General features: G+C 40.4%; 1 protein-coding gene across 2 annotated transcripts in view; it reads right to left on the bottom strand.

The window, feature by feature from the left end:
- The window catches only part of LOC147624546 (Golgi apparatus membrane protein-like protein ECHIDNA), a 53683-nt gene extending 47293 nt beyond the window's left edge, over nt 1–6390 (bottom strand). The window contains exons 1-4 of one of the 2 annotated variants that reach the window (XM_086819564.1): nt 6293–6390; nt 6150–6203; nt 5709–5912; nt 5536–5595 (exon numbers count right to left, since the gene is read on the bottom strand). In XM_086819564.1, the coding sequence (XP_086675690.1) occupies nt 5536–5595; nt 5709–5912; nt 6150–6203; nt 6293–6295 (321 nt within the window). In that variant the 5' untranslated portion in view covers nt 6296–6390. The remainder of the gene's footprint in view (nt 1–5535; nt 5596–5708; nt 5913–6149; nt 6204–6292) is intronic. The other variant, XM_086819563.1, reaches the window with a different exon arrangement.
- Nucleotides 6391–20913: the final 14523 nt, after the last annotated feature.

Here is a 20913-nt window from a genome sequence, read left to right as displayed (position 1 = left end):
AAGCTTGACTCCAAGTCCCAAAAGCTTGTTTTTGTGGGATATAAGTCTCTTTCCAAAGGCTACAGGTTATATGACTCGGAGCAGAATGAGGTTGTTGTCAACAAGGATGTTGTCTTTGATGAGCATGTTCCAACTTCCACTGTTGAGGAGCCACCACTTCTTGGAGAGCCGGATGCGTATGAGATGAGTCCCAAGCTATTGTTCCAGCTAGCCAACCTCAATTAGTTGATCCCGACGTTGGAGATTTGCCACATCAGCAACAGGAGGCTCCGCGTTCTACCAAAGTGGTTGTTGGATACCATTCGAGAGTCTGGTGTGACGGAGTATCCCTCCAAGTGGACCACAAAGAATGGACCTCAAAGATCGCATAGGGTTTGTGACAAATGTCAACCAAGTAGCATTTACAAGTAAATTATGCCTTGATGTCTCGTATCATTAGAGACAAGGAGCCTACTTCAATGAAAGAAGCTCTTTCCCAGGAGACTTGGAGGAAAGCCATGCAAGTGGAACTAGAGACCATAGAGAAGAATGGGACTTGGGAGTTGGTTCCAAGGCCCCCGAAACAGTCAATCATTGCTGTCAAGTGGGTTTACAAAACCAAGTATAAGTCCGATGGGTCAATGAACAAGCACAAAGCCAGCCTTGTGGCTAAGGGCTATGCTCAACGGCCAAGCATCAACTATGAGGACACTTTTGCACTGACAGCTAGGATGGCCACGATTCAAACTGTTCTTGCCCTTGCCTCTCATCAACAGTGGCCGGTGTATCAGATGGATGTTAAATCTACATTCCTGAATGGTGACTTGCAAGAGGAGGTGTATGTTAAGCAACCTCTTGGCTTCGAGGTTTCGGGCTCAAATTAGGTATGCACCTTTTAGGAACGTGCATGTTATATACTCATGGTAGTCAACCCACAAGACCATATAACTATCAACTCCATTATGACAAGATACTACGACATCCCCACTAACGTTATCAATGCCCAATAGTGGGTGTAGAACAATGTATCAAGATATGCTCTCACACACGCACTCCACACACACGCACGCATAAGAGCATATATTCACACAAAGCCCTTCGTACTGAGTTTATATCAAACCTCCAGAGATGCAAGGCAAACTGAGCCATAATGAAGCCTAGCACTAAGGGAAGTAGCAAATAGAAAGAATTAGTACAGCAAATAAGTAGTTAATAGGGCAACTGCACCGCTAAAGATAGAAAGAATAAGCACAATATCAACTGGCCGCAACTCGGACGAAAACTTCACAATGTGAATTCTGCATGTCCGCTAATATGACTGAATTATATACCTAGATGAATCCAGGAACATGCCCAAATTCACCTTTTAGGAACGTGCAGGTTATGTACTCATATGGTAGTCAACCCACAAGACTCTATAACTATCAACTCCATTATGCATAGTATGGACTAGATACTACGACATCCCCACTAACGTCATCAGTGCCCAATAGTGGGTGTAGAACTCTGTGTCAAGATATGCTCTCACACATGCACTCCACACACACGCGCCCAAGCATAAGAGCATATATTCACACAAAGCCCTTCATACTGAGTTTCTGTCAAACCTCCGGAGATGCAAGGCAAACTCAACCATAATGAAGCCTAGCACTAAGGGAAGTAGCAAATAGAAAGAATTAGTACAGCAAATAAGTAGTTGATAGGGCAAATGCACTGCTAAAGATAGAAAGAATAAGCACAATATCAACTGGCTGCAACTCGGATGAAACTTCAAAATGTAAAATCTGCATCTCTGCTAATACGGCTGAATTATATACCTAAAACGCCTTGTCTAGTCTAAAACAAGCTCCTAGGCTTGGAACCAGAAGATTGATACTTTCTTTCAGAAGCAAAGTTTCCAGAGATCAGTTCCAGATGGAGAAAGGACATATTCAACCAAGCAAAAGCCCTTTTCGAGCTCCAGTACTTTTGGTGAAAAAGAAGGATAAGTCTATGCGCCTTTGCATCGACTATCGTGCCCTTAATAAGTTGACTATCAAGAATAAGTATCCTCTTCCGCGCATTGATGAATTGTTTGATTAATTGCTCCATGCAAAGATCTTCTCCAAAATTGATCTTAAGTCTAGATATCATCAGATTCGCATTCGCAAAGGTGATGAATATAAGACAGCTTTTCGCACAAAATATGGTCATTACGAGTACCTGGTCATGCCATTCCGGTTAACCAATGCTCCTGCAACATTTATGAGTCTGATGAATGATCTTTTTCGTCCTTTTCTAGACAAGTTCGTCATTATCTATCTTGATGACATCCTGGTGTTCAGTCGTAATATGGAAGAACACAAGGCACATCTTCAGATCGTTTTCCAGGTGCTTCGTGACAATGCTCTTTATATTAATCCAAGCAAAAGTGAATTCTTCAAGACATCCTTGGAGTACCTTGGACATGTTTCAGCAGACGGTATTTCTGTGGATCCGAAGAAAATACAGGTTATTGTCAATTGGAAGTCCCACAAACATTCATGATGTTCGTTCTTTTTTGGGACTTGCCAACTTCTATCACACAAAGGTTCATCGATTTTCCGAAATAGCTGCTCCTCTCACAGAACTTCTAAAGTCCACTCCTGCATTCAAATGGACTGAAGCCGCAACACAAGCTTTTGAAAATTAACACAGCTTTAACAATAACTCCTGTCATGGCTATTCCTGACCCTACTCTCCCCTTTGATGTTTACACGGATGCTTCTAATATTGCCACTGGTGCCGTCTTGATGCAACAAGGACGTGCTATTGCGTTTGACAGTCATAAGCACTCTGCAATTCAAGTAAGATATCCAGTATATAACAAGGAATTTTTTACTATTGTTCATGCCTATCGTGCATGGAAACATTATCTCCTTGGTGCAGATTCAGTGGTGAAAACAGATCATCATTCTTTGAAATATATCTTCACGCAGCCAGTTATGAATACTAGGCAAGCGCATTGGGTCGAATTCTTAGCCAATTTTCATATGACAATTGAGCATGTTCCTGGTCTTACCAATGTGGTTGCAGATGCCCTCAGTCGTATGCCGCCAGCTTCGGTCTTAGCTATTTCTACAGTTGAAATGGATATACCTCAAAGTTTCAAGGACCGTTACTCAAAAGATCGTGATTTTGAAAATACATTTCGAATTCTCAATTCTCAGAATGCAACTCCTTCCGACTTGAAGATTTATGGAGCATATACAATAGTGGATGGTTTATTATATTATCAGGACCGTATTTGTCTACGTCATGATACTCATGTTCGAAGAGTATTGTTGAAAGAACATCACAAGGTCACTTATGCTGCACACCCAGGCATCAACAAGACATATCGTCTTTTGACAGCTACATACTATTGGCCTCAAATGAAGCAAGATGTTATTAAGTTTGTTACAGCATGTCTCTCGTGCCAACGTATGAAAGCTAGCAGACAAGTTTCAGCTGGTCTTCTTCAACCACTTCCAGTTCCCAATGAACGTTGGGAAAGTATTAGTTGGGATTTTTTCACTTCATTGCCACGTTCTTCTAAAGGCAATACACAGATTCTTGAGGTGGTTGACAGATTTTCTAAAATGGCACATTTCATTCCGTGCAAGAAAGCAACCCAGGCTTCAGATATTGTAGTACTGTTCGTACAGTATATTTTCAAACTTCATGGATTGCCAAAATCTATAGTTTCTTATCGAGATCCAAAGTTTACAAGACATTTTTGGACTTCGATATTTAAGTCTCTTGGTACAAATTTACTCTTTAGCTCTGCTTATCATCCACAGACAGATGGACAAACGGAGCGAGTTAATCAGATTTTGGAAGAAATGCTACGTCATTATGTTCAGTCTCGATTAGCTTCATGGAAAGAATATTTACCTTTGGTGGAATTTGCTTATAATAATTCTTATCATTCGGCTATTGGAATGATACCTTTTCAAGCAATTTATGGCCATACTCCCCTTGTTCCTGCCAACTTTGTTCTTCAACATAAAGTGGCTTTAGCAGACCAACTCATTCAAGAAATGCAAGATATTTTATTACAGATTAAGTATAAGATGGTCAACGTCCAAGAGCAATATCAACGCACAGCTAATAAGCGTCGTCGTCACATTGAATTTCAAGAAGGAGACTTGGTATTATTATATATTGCCCCTCATCGATACAAGACAGTGAAATCAGTCTTCCCAAAGCTTCGCCCAAGATATTATGGACCCTTTCGTATTATTAAGAACTCCTCATCTCTCAATTGTAAGTTGGAGTTACCACCTTGGGAAAGAATTCATCCAACTTTCCATATTTCTTGGCTCAAGAAGTTTGTGGACGGTGATTTTCCAGTTTTAGATATTTTGGATTATGTTCCAGAAATCGAAGATGAACACATACTCTTAATTCCAAAGACAATTCTTGATGTCACACAAAAAGAAACACGACATAAGCTCACTACAAAGTTTTTGGTTAAATGGAGAGATCTTGATAATTTCGACTCTACTTGGCAAAGTGATGAAGACTTACAGGAATATCCAGAACTTCTTCGTGAATTCTTTCAAAGACAACAATCTCTTCTTAGCCGGAGTCTTATTTTAAGTGGGAGGGAATGTCACCATTGTGACTAACTCTCTTAATCTCTCTTTAATTACTCCTTAATCTCTTATTAATTTAAAGGACACCTGTGAAGGGTCACACCCTTACACATGGATCACTATCAAAAAGAGGAAAAGGAAGGTAGAAAGTATCACTTGAGAGTTCAGGAGGATAAACTCATTGAAATCAATCTCGGTGATGAAAATGAGCCCAAGACTGTCGGGTAAGTACAAAGCTAGGGCAGGGACTGAAAGATGAACTGACAGAACTGCTCACAACGTAGAAAGATGTGTTTGCTTGAAACTACACAAACATGAAGGGCATTGATCCAAGCTTCTATCAGCACAAGATCAACCTCAAGGTTTTGGTACTATCACAATGGGTGACAGCCATTCTGCTTTGTCAATGGGATAAATGAACCTTACCTTGAGCAACTTGTCGATATGTTTGCTACTTGCAGCCGCCTTCTAGGTGAAGTGTGTGGCAAGGTTTGGGACTGTTTTGGCAGCCTCATAGTGCCCAAAGGTGCCCAAGACATGGACTGACAGTTGTGACACAAGTTGGACAAAGTACAAACACAAGAAAAGGCCTTCTGATGACTTTTTGGGACAATAAAAGCCCTAACCAACCTGAATACAACTTCAATCAATTTCCTATATAAAGGCAGGTCAAGGGTCATTCTTGGATATCTTATTCTTGCACACATAGATGTTGATACCACTCGCAAAGAAAGTCCCAAACACAAACATCTGGAGTTCACCATAGAAGTTGTGAATCAACAAGTCAACTTTGTAAAGTGTGTTCACACCACCATGCCCAATAAATTTTTTGGGCAGACACACGAACTTCTAAAAACAAGGCCATTCACAGAACCCTCGTGCACCTTGCATCTGCACGTCACATCATGATAGCCAGACACTTTGAAGAAAATAAATCAGGAGGGCAAAGAGTGCATACATTTAGATAAAGAGTCCACCAGAAAAGCCACGAGTCCTTCTTGTTCAGCCTTGATAGTTCCTAAAAAGAACAAAAGTACATGGAACTCGATCTCAATGGATTGCTCTGTTAACTACATTTTGATGATTATACCTTTTCAAACGTCTATATTACTGTTCAAGTAACCAATTCACCTGTTGATCTAATGATTCGTATCGCCAGATGCTCTCCCCATGGTCACTCACTTCGTTCCACCATCGAAGCCCAACAAGGATCCTTCCACTGACGTTCTTTACAACCCAAAAGTCTAAAGCCGCAAGCAGAACAGTAATGACGAAGTGAATCGCGAAGTAGTTGAAGAAGAGCGACGATAAGATGTAGAATGCGATTGCTAAACCCTACATGAAAGTAAGGGCAAATAATGCATCACTTATCACCAAACTCAACTAGAAAACCTAGATAAAAGAGAAAACCCTGGGTGGAATCAGACATAATAAATTGCGTGAATTGCATCATGCCGAGATTGCAAGCCTAGATGAAAGCAATTTATGATGCGTCATGCTCCAAACCCTACCTGGAAACCCTAAATACACGCAGTGTCAAACAGAAAACACGAGAGGATAGAGAAACCAAACCTTGAAGAGCACATGGAAGAAGCAAGTCAGAGGGTTCATATACTTTTCTTCGGCCTGCAAGAAAAAACCCCATCAGCAAAGAGCGAAACCATTGAAGAACAGTTCGAGGGTTTGATCTAGCCTCGCATAGTGAGAATACACACCATACTGAAAACGCTGCTGCATCACCACGAGGGCATACACATAACGATGCCCTTATGTGCTACGCTGATTAACTGAATAAATAGTAGCGATTAAATTTTTTTAAGAATAATTCCTTAATTATTTTTTTATTAAAGAAAAGCGTGGTGTCCTGATGGCCTTGTACCCCCACACCACTATAGAGGTGAGATCCACGGCAACCGTGCACTAAAGATTCGTGCACTAATCTTGACCATCCATCTTTAAAATAAACTCGGACAAGTAAACTACGTCAACGCATTGCAATGTTATAAAATGGCTTGAAAGCTTATGGTTCCATTCCTCGAAGGCATAGTGTATTGGTAAGATGTTCCCAGTGGAAAACCCAAAGTCTCAAGTTCAATTCCTCTTTTGCATATAATATCTTGTTCCAAATTTTTCTATGCCCCAAATCCAAATTCACCTTCACCCCATGATGTAAACTAGGAAGTAAACTATGATTTGCTGAGTAAATTAGGAAGTAAACATTCCCAATTTACTTTGTAATTTACTCGGTCGAGTTTACTTCATCCATCAACGACCCAAAAAAGGCGTTGCGATTTAGATCAATGGCATCCACTAATGTCACCTAACAAGGGTCTTTAAAGACCTTGTGGTAAATTGCTAAGGTTGTACCCCCCTAATGGGTCCTTGTGCTGCTGAGGTTGTACCCCCCTAATGGGTCCTTGTGCTAACGTGCTTGCAGCTCCGTGCCTTATTATACCCCATGTTCTTGTGTTGGTTTCAGTGCTTGGCCTTCTCATCTTTATAAACCTATGTCTAGGCTGCATGTGTGTGTCTCAATGCTTGTTTCTATTGTGTATGTTCATTATGCTCTCTCTTTGGGTATCTCTCTATATATCCGTGTGTGAGAGGTGCTCATATGTGTGAGAGGTGCGGCTTATGTGTGTGCCCAACTGGTGTTCTATGTGTAGGCTGGTGGGTTCGGTTTAGGGATTGTATGGTGTTGTGTTTGAGGATATGTGCATCTGTGTGTGTGTTTTAGTTGGGCATCTCTATGTATGTTTGTGTCAGAGTATTTTCTCCATTGGTTGCTCAATCCCAAAGACTTTCAAAAAATATGTACACCACACTAAACCTTTGAAAATTGTGTATTTGGTTGTCAAACTACTACTTTTGGTAGACAATCTTAGAAACAAATTTTGATGCACTTTTTTCATCCTAAAGAAGCTTTCTCGTTCTTGCATGATTTTGAGAAATCCCAACTTTCTCAATTTCTTAACTATTCCTCTTGATATGAATTTTTCCTTTCGTGAACTATGTGATGTTCCTTCCTCTTAAGCTACAAAAATGTGTTCTTGTGAATGCTCTAAATGACCGTCTTCAAAAATAGGACTTGCCACATCCTCTTTACTTAAAGAGAAATTACTTCAAAGAAGAAGGAAGGCAAAATGAGTGAAATGGGCTAGAAACAGGGAATCTCTCCATGTCTCTACACAAGCTTCACTACAAAAGTGAGGATTGAAAGCAACATAAACAAGCCTACACATGAGCTGTCTTTCACAGTGAGAAAAGTAGAAAAAGGTTTAGAAAATTTAAAAATAATTATTTTAAAAAAAGTATTTCTTTCTCCTTAAAAGAGGGTGGAGAGGCTCATTTGTCCTCATTCTCAAGTGGAGTAAATAAAGAGAAAAAGAGCCCTTTTGGATTTCATAGCTTTTTTGGCATTTTCGACAAGCCAGGTACACATTTTAACTACTTACCATTAAAAAATTGAGTGTTTTGTTTTGTTTTTTACTTCAGTATTTTCTCTTTTACCATCTTCCTCACTCATGTTGCAAAAAATAGAAAAATCAAAGTAGGGCCCTTTGTATTCTAGAGGGATCTAAAATTCAAAAAAGGTTGTTTACAAAGGAGATAGTTCTTGCCTCATTCAATAAAATCATAGCTAAAAGAGGTTTTTTAAAAACTTCAACAAAATTTAAAATTTTAAACTTTTGAATTTTAGCGATTCTTTACATTAAATTTTAACACTTAAGCATCTTAAATTACACAAGCTTTAAAAGTTAAACATTTGGGATAGATTATGGAATCTAACATTAAATTAAGCATTTGGGATAGATTATGGAATCTAACATTAAATTTTAACACTTAAGCATCTTAAATTACACAAGCTTTAAAAGTTAAACATTTGGGATAGATTATGGAATCTAACTTGGTGAGCTCACTTTGTTGGAAATGCAAACTTTGTGTTTGTGCAAAGCCCTTTAACCACATTCAAAATAAAAAATCAAATCAATAAACTATAGGGTAAGGTTTAGCTTCAGTTTTGGTCAAAATGAGGACTCTAATTTGAAGTAACAAATGAAACATGTTTGACATGGTGGTATTCTGGAATCCATTTGAGAGAGCCTTTGTATTTCAAATACCAACAAGAGTTGAAAGTGGACCACTATTGTCTTCCTCATACGAAGAACTACACAAAAAGCTCGAGCTCACCACCATCAGGGCTTCTAGACCACCCCACCTTGTTGCACTTTTTCGAAGGTCTTCTACTCCGAATTTGGAAAATTTGCACCATGACAAGGCAAAGTTTGGTTATGTCACAGATCTAATTGAATTGCATAGAGTCGCTTTTTCTCTCGAAAACCATTAAAAAGGTTTTAATTGGAGTTATAGGTAGAAAGTTATGGCCATTTTACTAAAATCAAGTCTACAAACAAAAGAATTTAGAGTGCACACGATTCTTTGGATGTTTGGTCATGTGTATTCTTGAATACATTCCTGAGTAAAGAAAAACTAAAAGAAAACTCTTGAGTCCCGTTTTTTGTGTTTTTTGAAAAAAGAAATCGTGTAAAGATAGGTTGTGGTCTTCTCTTGTGTATATTAGAATAATACAAGAAGTTGGGATGTGGGAGGAGCTGGTATTTCGGAATACAAAAAGCACTTAAAAATCAAAGAAAGCATGGAAAAAGCTAGGTTTAAGAGGATAAGAACATAAAGGAGAAGAAGAGGCATAGGAATCGTGGGAGGAGCAAGAGCAAAGGTGAGGCGCACTGTAAAACACTAGGATGCAGGGCACACATGTGGAGGCAAGGCGTGCAACACACAAGGGTGTCAAGTTTTTTAAATTTTTTGGTCTTTTCCTTTGTTTTTGTGCATAGAAGCTTTAGAGTCATTTTGTTTTTCTCAAGATTTTTCAATGGTTAAAAACATTGGAAACATTCAAACTTTCTTCAAAAGTCACCTTTTTGGATAATCAAATATAAATCTTTCTTTAAGATACTTTTTTTTCTTTCTCTAAACTAAGTGATTATTTTTCATCTTGCTTAAGTCTTTTTGTATGTTTCTTTTATAGCCTTTGGACACAACGTCTACTGCCGCCCACCTTAGTAAGAAGTAAAAGACCTCCAAGCGACCCAGTTCTTTGGGAGGAGAGCAATAAGGCGTACATAGGGGTGTCTCTAGGGGCTCCTGCGAGTCTGCACTTTTAGAGTCCAAGAATAAAAGTGACACTAGGTCATCAAGAACCAAGGAGACAATTGCTTACAACCCACCAATTTCCAAGAGATCCTACAAGAAGAGAGGTACAAGAAAGTAGGGAGCTTCCATCTCAGCAGCAGGTAAAGTTTGTGAAAGGGAGTTGGAGTAATGCGCGTGAAAAGGAGAGAATGGGCCATGTTTAGAATTTCAGAATGGGTACCAGTCCACGTGTTTGCATGGCATCTTGGATGGTAATGCTTGTTTGTTCTGGGTTAATGAAAGCACTTTTGAAGTCTTTTGAACTAAGGACAAATGCATTGTCCTTGTTGTCTTCTCCTTCCACAAGAACAAAAATTTTGATTTATGGCTCTTCTCTCTTTAATTTCTTTAATGCATCCACGTAAACGAAATTATGCTCCTTCACCACAAAGAAGCCCTCATCACCTAGGCACACAAAATGGAAACCCTTACCTTGGTTGATACCCCATTGGAATGGTGTGACCAAAGGAAGCTAGACATGCTTCTCACATGGGGTACCAGCCTCAACACTTTGCCAACCATGAGCTGGTCTTCGATGCATACCCTTACTCTTATCAACCAAACCCTAGCCCTTTATTTGCATCAATTCAGTATCCTTTTTCTCAGACTCTATTTCCATTGCCACCTTTAATTCAATATCTTTTTCTCAGACTCTATTTCCATTGCCACCTTTAATTCAATATCTTTTTATTGAACCCCATTTCAGCCTCCACCTTCCACATCATCTTAGCTCGCATTAGTATCAACACCGCGTGGCAACCCACCCTCACTATCTTTTTCTTCTTTAACCAAGCCATCTAATTCATGGACACCACACTCCTATATTCCATTGAATCTTATCCACTTATGTCGAGCCTGCCTGGCCACTTGGTGCCACCTATTCGTGAATTTTACATGACCTTACAGCACCACTCACTTTCCCATCCATGCAAACTCACTTCACTGAGGCCATGCTAGCTAGGAAGCCCTTTTGTCATAGAAAGAACATAAGGAACAATCCAATGTCATGGGGCTTTTGCTAGCCACAATCAAGAGCACAAACAGCTCAACCGAGAAACCAAATTACCATGGCCTAGCACATAAATGCACACTCGGGGTGTGTCACTCACCTCGTGAAAGCTTGTTGCCTGGGATTCTCATAGGAGACGATGTTTTCGCACAACACAAAAGGCTCCACTTAGTTTTCGCACTCCAAAGGAAGCTCGACCCTCCTCAACTTAATCTCTCACACTCACTTTCTCACACGCAAGCAAGCAAGCACACATAAGAGCTCAAACAAGCAAGCAAGCAAGCACACATAAGAGCTCAAACAAGCAAGCAAACAATAGCATAAGATAGTAGATAGAGAAGAAGAGCACTCTATTGAATTAGCATAAAAGAATGAGTTGTGAGAGTTACATTTTGCCTCTTATGTATGGTTGCTAGGGTTTACACTCTTGAGCAACCAAATTTAAAATTAGGTCCTAGGGCTCATTCAACTACTGTAGCTTGTGTAACACCTAATCCCCAAATAGTACTCTCTATCTAAAATCCTATGGTGTGCCTTTAATAGACAAGTGGCGAGAGTGAATTTTGGCCATTTTGACACGTGGCCCAAAGGAGGTGAATAATATGGTGGCCGACATTTCGACACATGGCCCAACGGAGGTGAAAATAATATGGTGGCCGACATCGATGCCATAGAGGTCTCTGGCAAGGGTTAACTTTCCCCCCTTCCTGATGTAGGTTCCGTCCTCAGAAGATATTGATGAAGATGAGTCGATGTCACATACAGGAAGGCATATTGCGATACTTTCACAAAACACAAGTTAACAAGTAAAAGATGTCTTGTAAAAATAAACAAGAAGTGGAAAGAAAAGGATGTGCATGCATGGAGTGTTTCTTTTTTGGTTATGACTTGTCTAATGTTAATCACGTGTCATAAAGAGGAAAATTAAGGCCAATGTAACTTAGAGGTTGGTAATAAGTCTATCCAAACTTGAACTGATCTTAGTTACATTCCTACAGTTATGGTTCAGTCTCAAAGTGCTCGAACTTTATGAAGTTAGAAGGTATATGCAAAGCCTATTGTTGGTAAGATGAAAGATGATTAGATTTTAATCAAGTGGTTTTTAAATTTTGTTTTTAATTTATGAGGATTAGACACCAATCCATGGAGATCAAGCAATGGCCCATAGAACTCCGCCAAGAGTATCAAAGGACCACTAGGAATCTCTGTCTTTTAGAAACTTTCTTGCTAAATCTTTTCTTAGTTCCTTGCCTTCTGGAAAACCATTAGCTAAAAAGTTAACAATTTTCTCGCTCCACTGTGGAATAGCCTCTACCTTAAATAGTGTAGCATTCGCTAAGCCCCATGACTATAATGTCCACAAAAAGTACAATTTCCATTATAGCATGCCCTTAGGACTGGACACTCACTGGTTGAATGCCCTTGTTTGAGATTGAGCACCACTTAAGCTCTCTACTTGTTTGAGAGTGAGCACCACTTAAGCTCTCTCCTTGGATATATATGTACGTTTTCTGGAGCTTTTATTGGCCTTCATTCCCTCGTGGAGTGCTTTCATGAAATTTGTGAAATTCATCTCCACTAAAGTGTTACCTTTAGCAATGGGTTTGAATGTAGAAGTGCTATGTCCTGTGACTCCGAAAGCTACAGATTTAGAATCCAATGCTTTGGCTCCCTCGACCATCATACTTCATCCCACGTAGTGATCTCTCTAATGACTAAGCCATTATAGATCGCTTCATGTATGATACCTTTGGGCAAGAGTTTTGGAAGGTAGTAGATAGGGCCCAAATGGAGTGAGATTTACCAACCTGCATTAATACCAAATAAGCTGTCGGTCTCATAGGAGAAGGAACGATGAGGATCCGTGATCTTAAAGGGCTTCCAAAACTTGATATCTCGAAAGTGACTATGTGCCCATGGAAGTATTTGACGATGCTGTAAAGGTCTATCTGCTGACAAAAGTTGGGGCCTTCATTGAGATTAAAGACCAACTGCTCTTTGCTTGTCCATTAGTTCAGGCACCTCCTCAAGGATGAGGATGATGAGCTGGAAGAACCGGCATGTGGAAATGATAGTGAGGTCGAGGGCTTTGGCGCATAGTAGAGGTCATTAAAACTCTTTATTTAGAGCCCATCTTCATCATGCTACTAAGGGGTGTGGAGCTGTCTATGTAGGGAAGTTGTAGGTTGGCCCTTTTCTTCCATGTGCAAGAACTTGCATTCGATTGGCATGAACTTTGGGTCAATGTGAGCTTATCTGGGTGCAGGTGACCATGTATTCCCACCACATTTTGTGCTCTCATAGATAGGGCGTGTGCCACTTGGGTTGGACTCTTGGACTCTTATGTGACATGCAGTAGTAGCCCCTCTATCTGGGTGCAGGTGACCATGTATTCCCACCACATTTTGTGCTCTCATAGATAGGGCGTGTGCCACTTGGGTTGGACTCTTGGACTCTTATGTGACTTGGGTTGGACTCTTGGACTCTTATGTGACATAGATAGGGCGTGTGCCACAAGTGATCAATCTTCCACTAGACAAATATGTAATCTATGTGTTGTTTCACCAAACAAATTTTGGCCATGTCGAAGGGTGTATCCAGGTGCTTATTCAAGTTTACTTGAAATGTGAGATCTTGCATAATTGGCAAGTACATGAGCTATTGTTCATGGACAGGTAAGGACACCCCTAGGTCCTTCCCATCGTCTTTCGCGCAGGCTTCTTCTAGAGTAGTTAGTAGTGGTTCCTTATCGAGATAGGTACCCTTGTGGAATGACTCAAGGGTGGGGGCCTCGTGGATGGAGTTGATGTGGTGGTTAGGTTGCGGGGTTAAGTGGTTGAATGAGGTAGGGTCTCCCATGGGAGATGATGTGAATCGGTTGAAGGGAGGTTTATAGGTTGGAGTTAGAGTTGAGTCGTGGGAAGGTCGAGGTTGTGGGGTTCAATGGGTGAATGAGGTAGGGTCTCCCATTAAAGATGATATGGAGAGCTTGATGGGAAGTTTATAGGTGGGGGTTAAAGTTGGATCAGTGGAACTATCCGAAGAGAGGCTCAATTGGCTTGCGGGGCTTGTGGGGGCTTCTTCTCTAGAAACACCTTAGTTTCCTTCTGAGTTTTCTTTATTGCTCAAACTATCCAAAGAGGGGGCTTGATTAGCTTGCAGGGCTTCTTTTGTGGAAGACTAGTGCCCACCTTGGTTTCCTTAAGAGAACTCATCAAGGTCCTCCTCCTCATCGTTAGGCTTATGGCTTTGGAAAAAGGTAAAGAAGTTATGTGCCTTGTCCACATAGATGTGTGGGTAAGCCACATGGATCGTAATAATGGTGGATTTGCTGGTGGGGCGAGGGCTTACCCAATGAGTTGTACTAGTTATTGGGCATGTTACATCACTAGCAAAAAGAAGACTTCAGTACTTAACAAACAGGGGTCTTCTTCATGGCTAGTGTTAACCCTTGCTAGAGACCTTATGGCTTCGATGTTAGCCACCATATTATTTTCACCTCCTTTGGGTCATAATAAGCATCAAAATTACTAGAATTCACTGGAAACAAACCCTACTAGCCACACATAGGAAAAATGTAACTCTCCCAACTTGTTCTTTTATTCTAATTCAATAGAGTGCTCTTCTTCTCTATCTGCTTTTTTATGTTATTGCTTGCTTGCGTCGTGTGAGAGATTAAGTTGTGAGGAGGAGGGTCGAGCTTCCTTTGGAGTGTAATGAACGACAGTGGCAGTGGAGTGGAACTTTTGGGTATGGCTGCGCAGTAATATCATCTCCTATGAGAATCCCAAGCAACAAGCTTTCACAAGGTGAGTGACACACCTTGACTATGCATTTGTATGGTAGGCCATGGTAATTTGGTTTCTTGATTGAGTTGTTTATGCTCCCGGGCAAAGCCCCATGACATGAAATTGTTCCCTGTGTTTTTTCTATGGCACTAGGGCTTTCTATGGCACTAGGGCTTTCCAAAAGTGGCACCGCTGCTAGGAATTAGCCCCACTGCATAGCATTAATGCATTTTGAGAGCTAGTGAATGGTAAATTTTTCAAATTTCTAGTTTTCGCAAGAAAAGAGCAAATAGGAAAATCTGAAAACACCTCTAATTTTGTAGCATATTCTTGATTTTGTTGCATTATTTTATAATCTTAGGAATTATGTGTTCAGTTTTTTATGTTGTCTTGAAATTATGTGTTCTTTGAATTTTGCAATTCAGGTTTTTTTAGTTCATATTCTGTATTTTTTTATTTTTTGCCTTTTCCAAATTTGCACATCAAAAACATTAAATTGGGCTTTAAATTTAAGGAATTAGGTGAAATAGGCCTTGAAATTTAAGGAATTAGGTGAAATAGGCCTTGAAATTGGTTTTGGGACATAGCGCTTACGCCAATTTAAACTCCTTACATAGAGAAATTGGGTTTGAAACAACAATTTAGGTTAGGATTTGCAAACTAGAATTATTTATATGTTTTGCATATTTTTTTCACTTTTGTATTAGTGCAAATTACATATTAACCTAACTTAATCCACCTATAATTTGGGCCACAAGTAAGTCTTTTGGCTGGCCGCATTTAATGCGTGCAAGCTTTAGGTCCCAAATAAAAAAGGAAATCTTGGAAAACTCCAAAAAGCATGACCACCCCTTTTCGGGTAGCTGTGGTGAAACCGAAAACCATAAACCATAAACCGAAAATTGTAAACCACAAACTGGAAACCATAAACCGCTAAAGTAAAAAGTGAAAAATTGAAAAGTGCACACACAAGTTTGCTTATTATTATAGCTTTTATGTGGTTGCGATAATTTTGGTACATTTGATACAAAACCTAAAAATTTATAATTTCCCATAGTTAAGGGATCCATAACTATAGAAAACTCTTTGGTTGGCCTGAAAAAAGTGCATGCACAACCCTTCTCAAAGTGTTTTGAACTGTCAAAAACCCACTTTGGACAAGTTTCTCTAACATCCCAAATTTTTTAAAAAAGTGGCCATCTAGTTCCTTTGCCCCTGACCAACCTTAAGTCACATGCACTTATGGTCTGGAGGCCTATTTAGACGATAGTGCATTTGTCGAGCTAGGTGCGTACCAGTCTACACTAGGCTGCTCAAGACCTTCAGTCTGGAACCCAATTTAGCATTGTAGAAGGACCTACAACAATAGAGGCCAGTGATACTTCATCTGACTTCGAGTCAATGGAAGGGTCCCTAGTCCTAAGAAGCGAGAACCCTAGAAGGCCTCACCAGTCTAGCCAGCCTACTACCAATCTTTTTGACCACGTGTAGCTAGCTACCTCTAAACCAAATCTTACTACATATTGACCCCATAATGAAGGTGTAGAGGTAAACTCCAGAGAGACACCTGGTGTAGTCTCATCGTTACAATAAGGGAGAATTCACGTTGATATCTATGTCCATATAGCTTCTGTTACACCTGCTGCTCTCTGCGACTATGACTATCAAACCACCCCTGCTGCACAAGTGCTTATACATGACAATAGAACATTAGCAGGCAATAGAGGCACTAATCCAAGTTGCTAGAGCAAAGGAATAAGACTTTGCCAATTGGTACAACAATGATTAGCAGCCCAAACAACTCAGTTTGCCCAAAATGAGTCCCAAGCCAGGACTTTGCAAGTAGTGCCCAACAGTCTCGACACAAGTAATAACACTGTGTATACCTCAAGGAAAGATCTAGGGTTACAAATCTTAAATCAACATCTTCTCCTCATAGATGATTGGGAGGATGACATATCAACAGAGACTCTTGGCGATTTCAGTAGCTTATGGCATTGGTTGGGAAGGAATTGTCCATTCAATATCTAGGGCTGCCACAATAGAGGAGGAACGATTTTGCGAGACGATTGCATACAGAGGACAATTGGCATGAAAGGATCCAAAGACCTTGGTGTAAGTTGGGATATCCAAAGCAAGAATGCCCATAATGAGCGAAATGGTAACACCTCTTATGAGCCCAGCGAATCCTACTTTTATAGTATCACCCAACTATACCATGCACCAACCCACATCTTCTAGCCCATAAGGTCACGCAGGGACTCAAGAGCATACTAGAATGAGCTTCACATTCTTAGATCCTAGAGTTGTCCTACCTAGGACATTGTTAGTACACTGCCTCATCCATCTCACTGGTAAGCACCACACCACCAATTGTGGTGCCTATGTGACTGACGCATCAGTATTACCTTCGAGCTACAGGCCCACGGTTACCATCTCACTGGTAAGCACCACACCACCACTTTACACACAAACCCTTCTACGCCTTGCATATCTAGTATTGCCATTCCGAAAGGGGTCACATCTCATTCTAGTGTACTCATGACACAAACCCTTCCCTAGAGTGAGTGTGCTACCAACTCCTGCTATGAGACCGACTGCACTTAATGCCCACATGACTTAAGCCTAACACCATTACAACCATGTTGCCATGCCAATGTCATAATATTGACTTCCCAAGAAAAGGGATGTTAAGTAAATGTCAAAGAAAGCAGCAAAGAGAGTTAAAGAAAGTAGTAGAGTTGGAGAAGTCTTCGTGTTGGACAAGTGCACATATGGGCAAACCTTTAGCCCTTTGCCCATGCACCACTTGCATATTTCACTATGAGCATCACAATTTTTTCACCTCTCTCACATCTCACAGTTTGTATATACACATACACCTGTACCTAACCTACACCAACCCTACATGTACATATCTATGGAGGAGGACCATGGCAAGTGTAATCTTGGCCCATGGTATGACTTATCATTTGGAGAACCCTTGAGACCTTGTAGGTTCCTTAAAAGAGCTTCAATGCATGCAACCGTTGCTTTAACTCCACTTCCACACAACCACATCACCCTGGCTGATGTATTTACCATGAAGAAGCCTACTCTCTAAGCATCACATTCTGAGGTTCGAGCATAATACCCTGTCTTGGTAAGATGTCCCAGACCACCATATACCCATGCCAGTCATTCCATGGTGGTCTTAGTTCTTGTTTCATAAATTCATAGTGTGTGGACCACTTCTACTAACTACCTAATCGTGAAGGGTCAACATCACTTCCACAACCTCTAGAGGCCTCACATGAAGAACCTCTACATTGCCTACTATTAACTTTTATGCCACCTTACCAAGTTACCTACTAGCAGCGCAACCCCCACAGCTTCCCACCACTTTGCCTTGCCTTTGAGACTGTGGATCGATTCGCGACCCATACCACTTAATATTGGCCAATCCTCGATCATCCACACCTTTCCACCCCGGTACAATAGCTTTACCACCACTGACTCAGGTGTGTGAACAAGGATGCAATCACCATTAGGAAAGGGCTATTCTAACCACTCTGTAGGTTAACATGGTTTCACTCGCTTGATCTACCATAAGGCGCTTTGCCATCTTACCTGCTTGAATGGGCATTTATCTTTTGTAAAACGGTGTTGGAACATATAAAACGACCTTACCTTGTACTTAATGTTAAATAGGGAAAGCCATAAAGACCAAACCATATAAAAATAATTTTTTAAAGTTTAGCTAGCCTAGTGTGAAAACTAGTCACTTCTATATGTCATTTTTGAAAATAATCATTCCCTTACAATACTTGTAAGCTCTCTTTTTGCTTGCATGTATTTTATTAAGTCTTGCATGTTTGATAAGATTGGTTATAGGTTTTCTGCTTGCTTTAGCTTCCCCTTGATCCTATACCTTTTATGAGAGAGAACCACCTGTGAGGGCCATCTCTTATTGCCTTCATCTAGGTGTAAAGAGCTTTCCTTTTACTCCGTTTGCCAACAAGGAGCAACAGAGCGAAGATGTGACAAACGAGCTAGCGCACCCATATGGAGAAGTTACATTTGTGGCTCTAAGGCAAGATCCAATGACACTTTCTTTTGAAAGGATAAGCTAAGCTATAAAGCAAGACCCAACAACATATGCTTTGGTCCAAAATGACCAACCAACCATATCATGAGACTAGGACCATACTAGACTTCAACAAAGTCCCATAGAGAATTAGCGTAACTCCCATGGCAATCAGAGACCGTCTAGACCCTGAAACAAGCTCCGCAATCCAAGGATAATGTGTCCTTGGAGCACTCATTAATATGGTCACATAGCTCGTACACGCATGCATCCTACTTGGTAGAGTGCCAAGCCATCTCCTAACTATCCAAGGATAATGTGTCATTGGAGCACTTGTTAATATATAGTCGCATAGCTCACACATGCATGCATCCTACTTGGTAGAGTGCCAAGTTTACTCCTAACCATCCATTGGCCATATTTAGCCACCATCCATTCCCAGTGTCTAAACTAGGAATTACGGGGATAATGGCTACTTCTTATATAGGTGTCCTTATAAAATAGAGCACATTAGTCACACATAGTAACAACAAAATAGAGCACACGTCAGTCATATAGTAACAACACTAAGGTGGAGCATTGAGCAAATGCTTTCCCAATATGGAGAGCTCAATAGCCAATGGGGTGTGGGAAAAGAGCTAAACCCGCCCTGATGGAGGTAAGAAGAGGTTTCTTAACCTAGATTACTCAAGCAAAAGACAAAAAAGAAGAAGCCCAAAGGAAGGTCGCCTTGATTTTGTTGTGTTGAATGGTGTAGGCCCTTTAAGGTAGGGGTAGTTGTAGAGAGATGTCTTCTTGAACTTGAGGAATTCAGTATAAGATCACATGTAGCTAAGTGGCATATTGGATCTAGCCAAATGTCCCTTGGCATAGCTATGTAGTTCTCCCATAGCTTTGGTAGGCTCTTAAGAGATGGCTTCTACCAATCAAGTAGTTCTCCCATAGCTAAGTGGCATATTGGATCTAGCCAAATGTCCCTTGGCATAGCTATGTAGTTCTCCCATAGCTTTGGTAGGCTCTTAAGAGATGGCTTCTACCAATCAAGTAGTTCTCCCATAGCTAAGTGGCATATTGGATCTAGCCAAATGTCCCTTGGCATAGCTATGTAGTTCTCCCATAGCTTTGGTAGGCTCTTAAGAGATGGCTTCTACTAATCAAGTAAGGGTCAAGCTCCTCTTAGCCATCTTTGGTGTGCTTGGATGACCCTTCTTCCACTTGACAAAGATTTTCTACATGTATTGGTTGAGGAAATAGATCTCAGCGATGTTGTTTAAGGGAGTGTCCATGCTCTCTAGATAGTTATTCCCTTGTGACATGATGGATATGCTAGTTATTATTCATGAACCAAGAATAAGGGGCCTTGAGTTGTAGAGTTGTATATTGCTTCTCACTATTTGTTGCTGGTATAGCCAGCTCCTCATTGAGGTCCGAAGTATCTTGTGGCTCTTCAAGTGGCCAACTAGTTGATTAGCTGATTCACTTGATGGAGTAGGCGTAGGAATGTCGACTCAAAAAACCATAGAGTCTTGAAGGTCACTAGGGATAAAATAAAATAGGGGAAGAGAAGGGTTGGTGATAGTGAGGGGTTTGTTTAAATATTAAGCTCAAGACGTGTGGATGCTCTAGGATGACATATGCTAGCGTGGAGCAGTGTGACTTGGTCGACACCTTTAAGTATGGATATGTAGATAAGCTGGACCACAAATTTTATGTGTGGTAGATAGCTAAACCATTTTATCACTTTAGTAGTGTCGACAAACATTAGACATTGTCCACAACTTTTTTGTGTGTGAAGAGATACCACATAGTGAGTGTGAATTACGTGGGTCTCTTTAATGAAGATTTTTTATTTGATAATAATGCACTAGTGAATAAATAATTAAGCCCCCAATCAATCCCCTAACATATGGTAATGATTTCTTGCTCAAGAGATTGATTTCAAATATTTTTAGTTCAAAATGATTGGATTGAAGTAAATGGAATTATAGTCAAGTGCAACAAGGTGCAAATATTCTCATTTTTAAGGTTTTGTGCTGCTAAAGCAACTTTTTGAGGGTGTAGCACACTCTGATTTTGTTAAGCATGGGGCACACATGTTTGGCTCAAATCACATGTGAGACATTAGATATAAATAAATTCCAAGCATGGAATTTCTCTATAATTTTTTTTTGATGGGCAAAGGTGTATGAGATTTGGTTTTACAGGTGATGAGAAAGAGTCCTAGGACAAAGCAACTTGGCATATGAGAGAGGGAGGAAG

Source organism: Cibotium barometz, chromosome 25 (assembly GCF_041138505.1).
Source record: "Cibotium barometz isolate CiBa-2024 chromosome 25, ASM4113850v1, whole genome shotgun sequence".
Lineage (NCBI taxonomy): Eukaryota > Viridiplantae > Streptophyta > Polypodiopsida > Cyatheales > Cibotiaceae > Cibotium > Cibotium barometz.
Note: the sequence above shows the minus strand (reverse complement) of the source record. Positions and strands in the feature narration are given on the sequence as shown.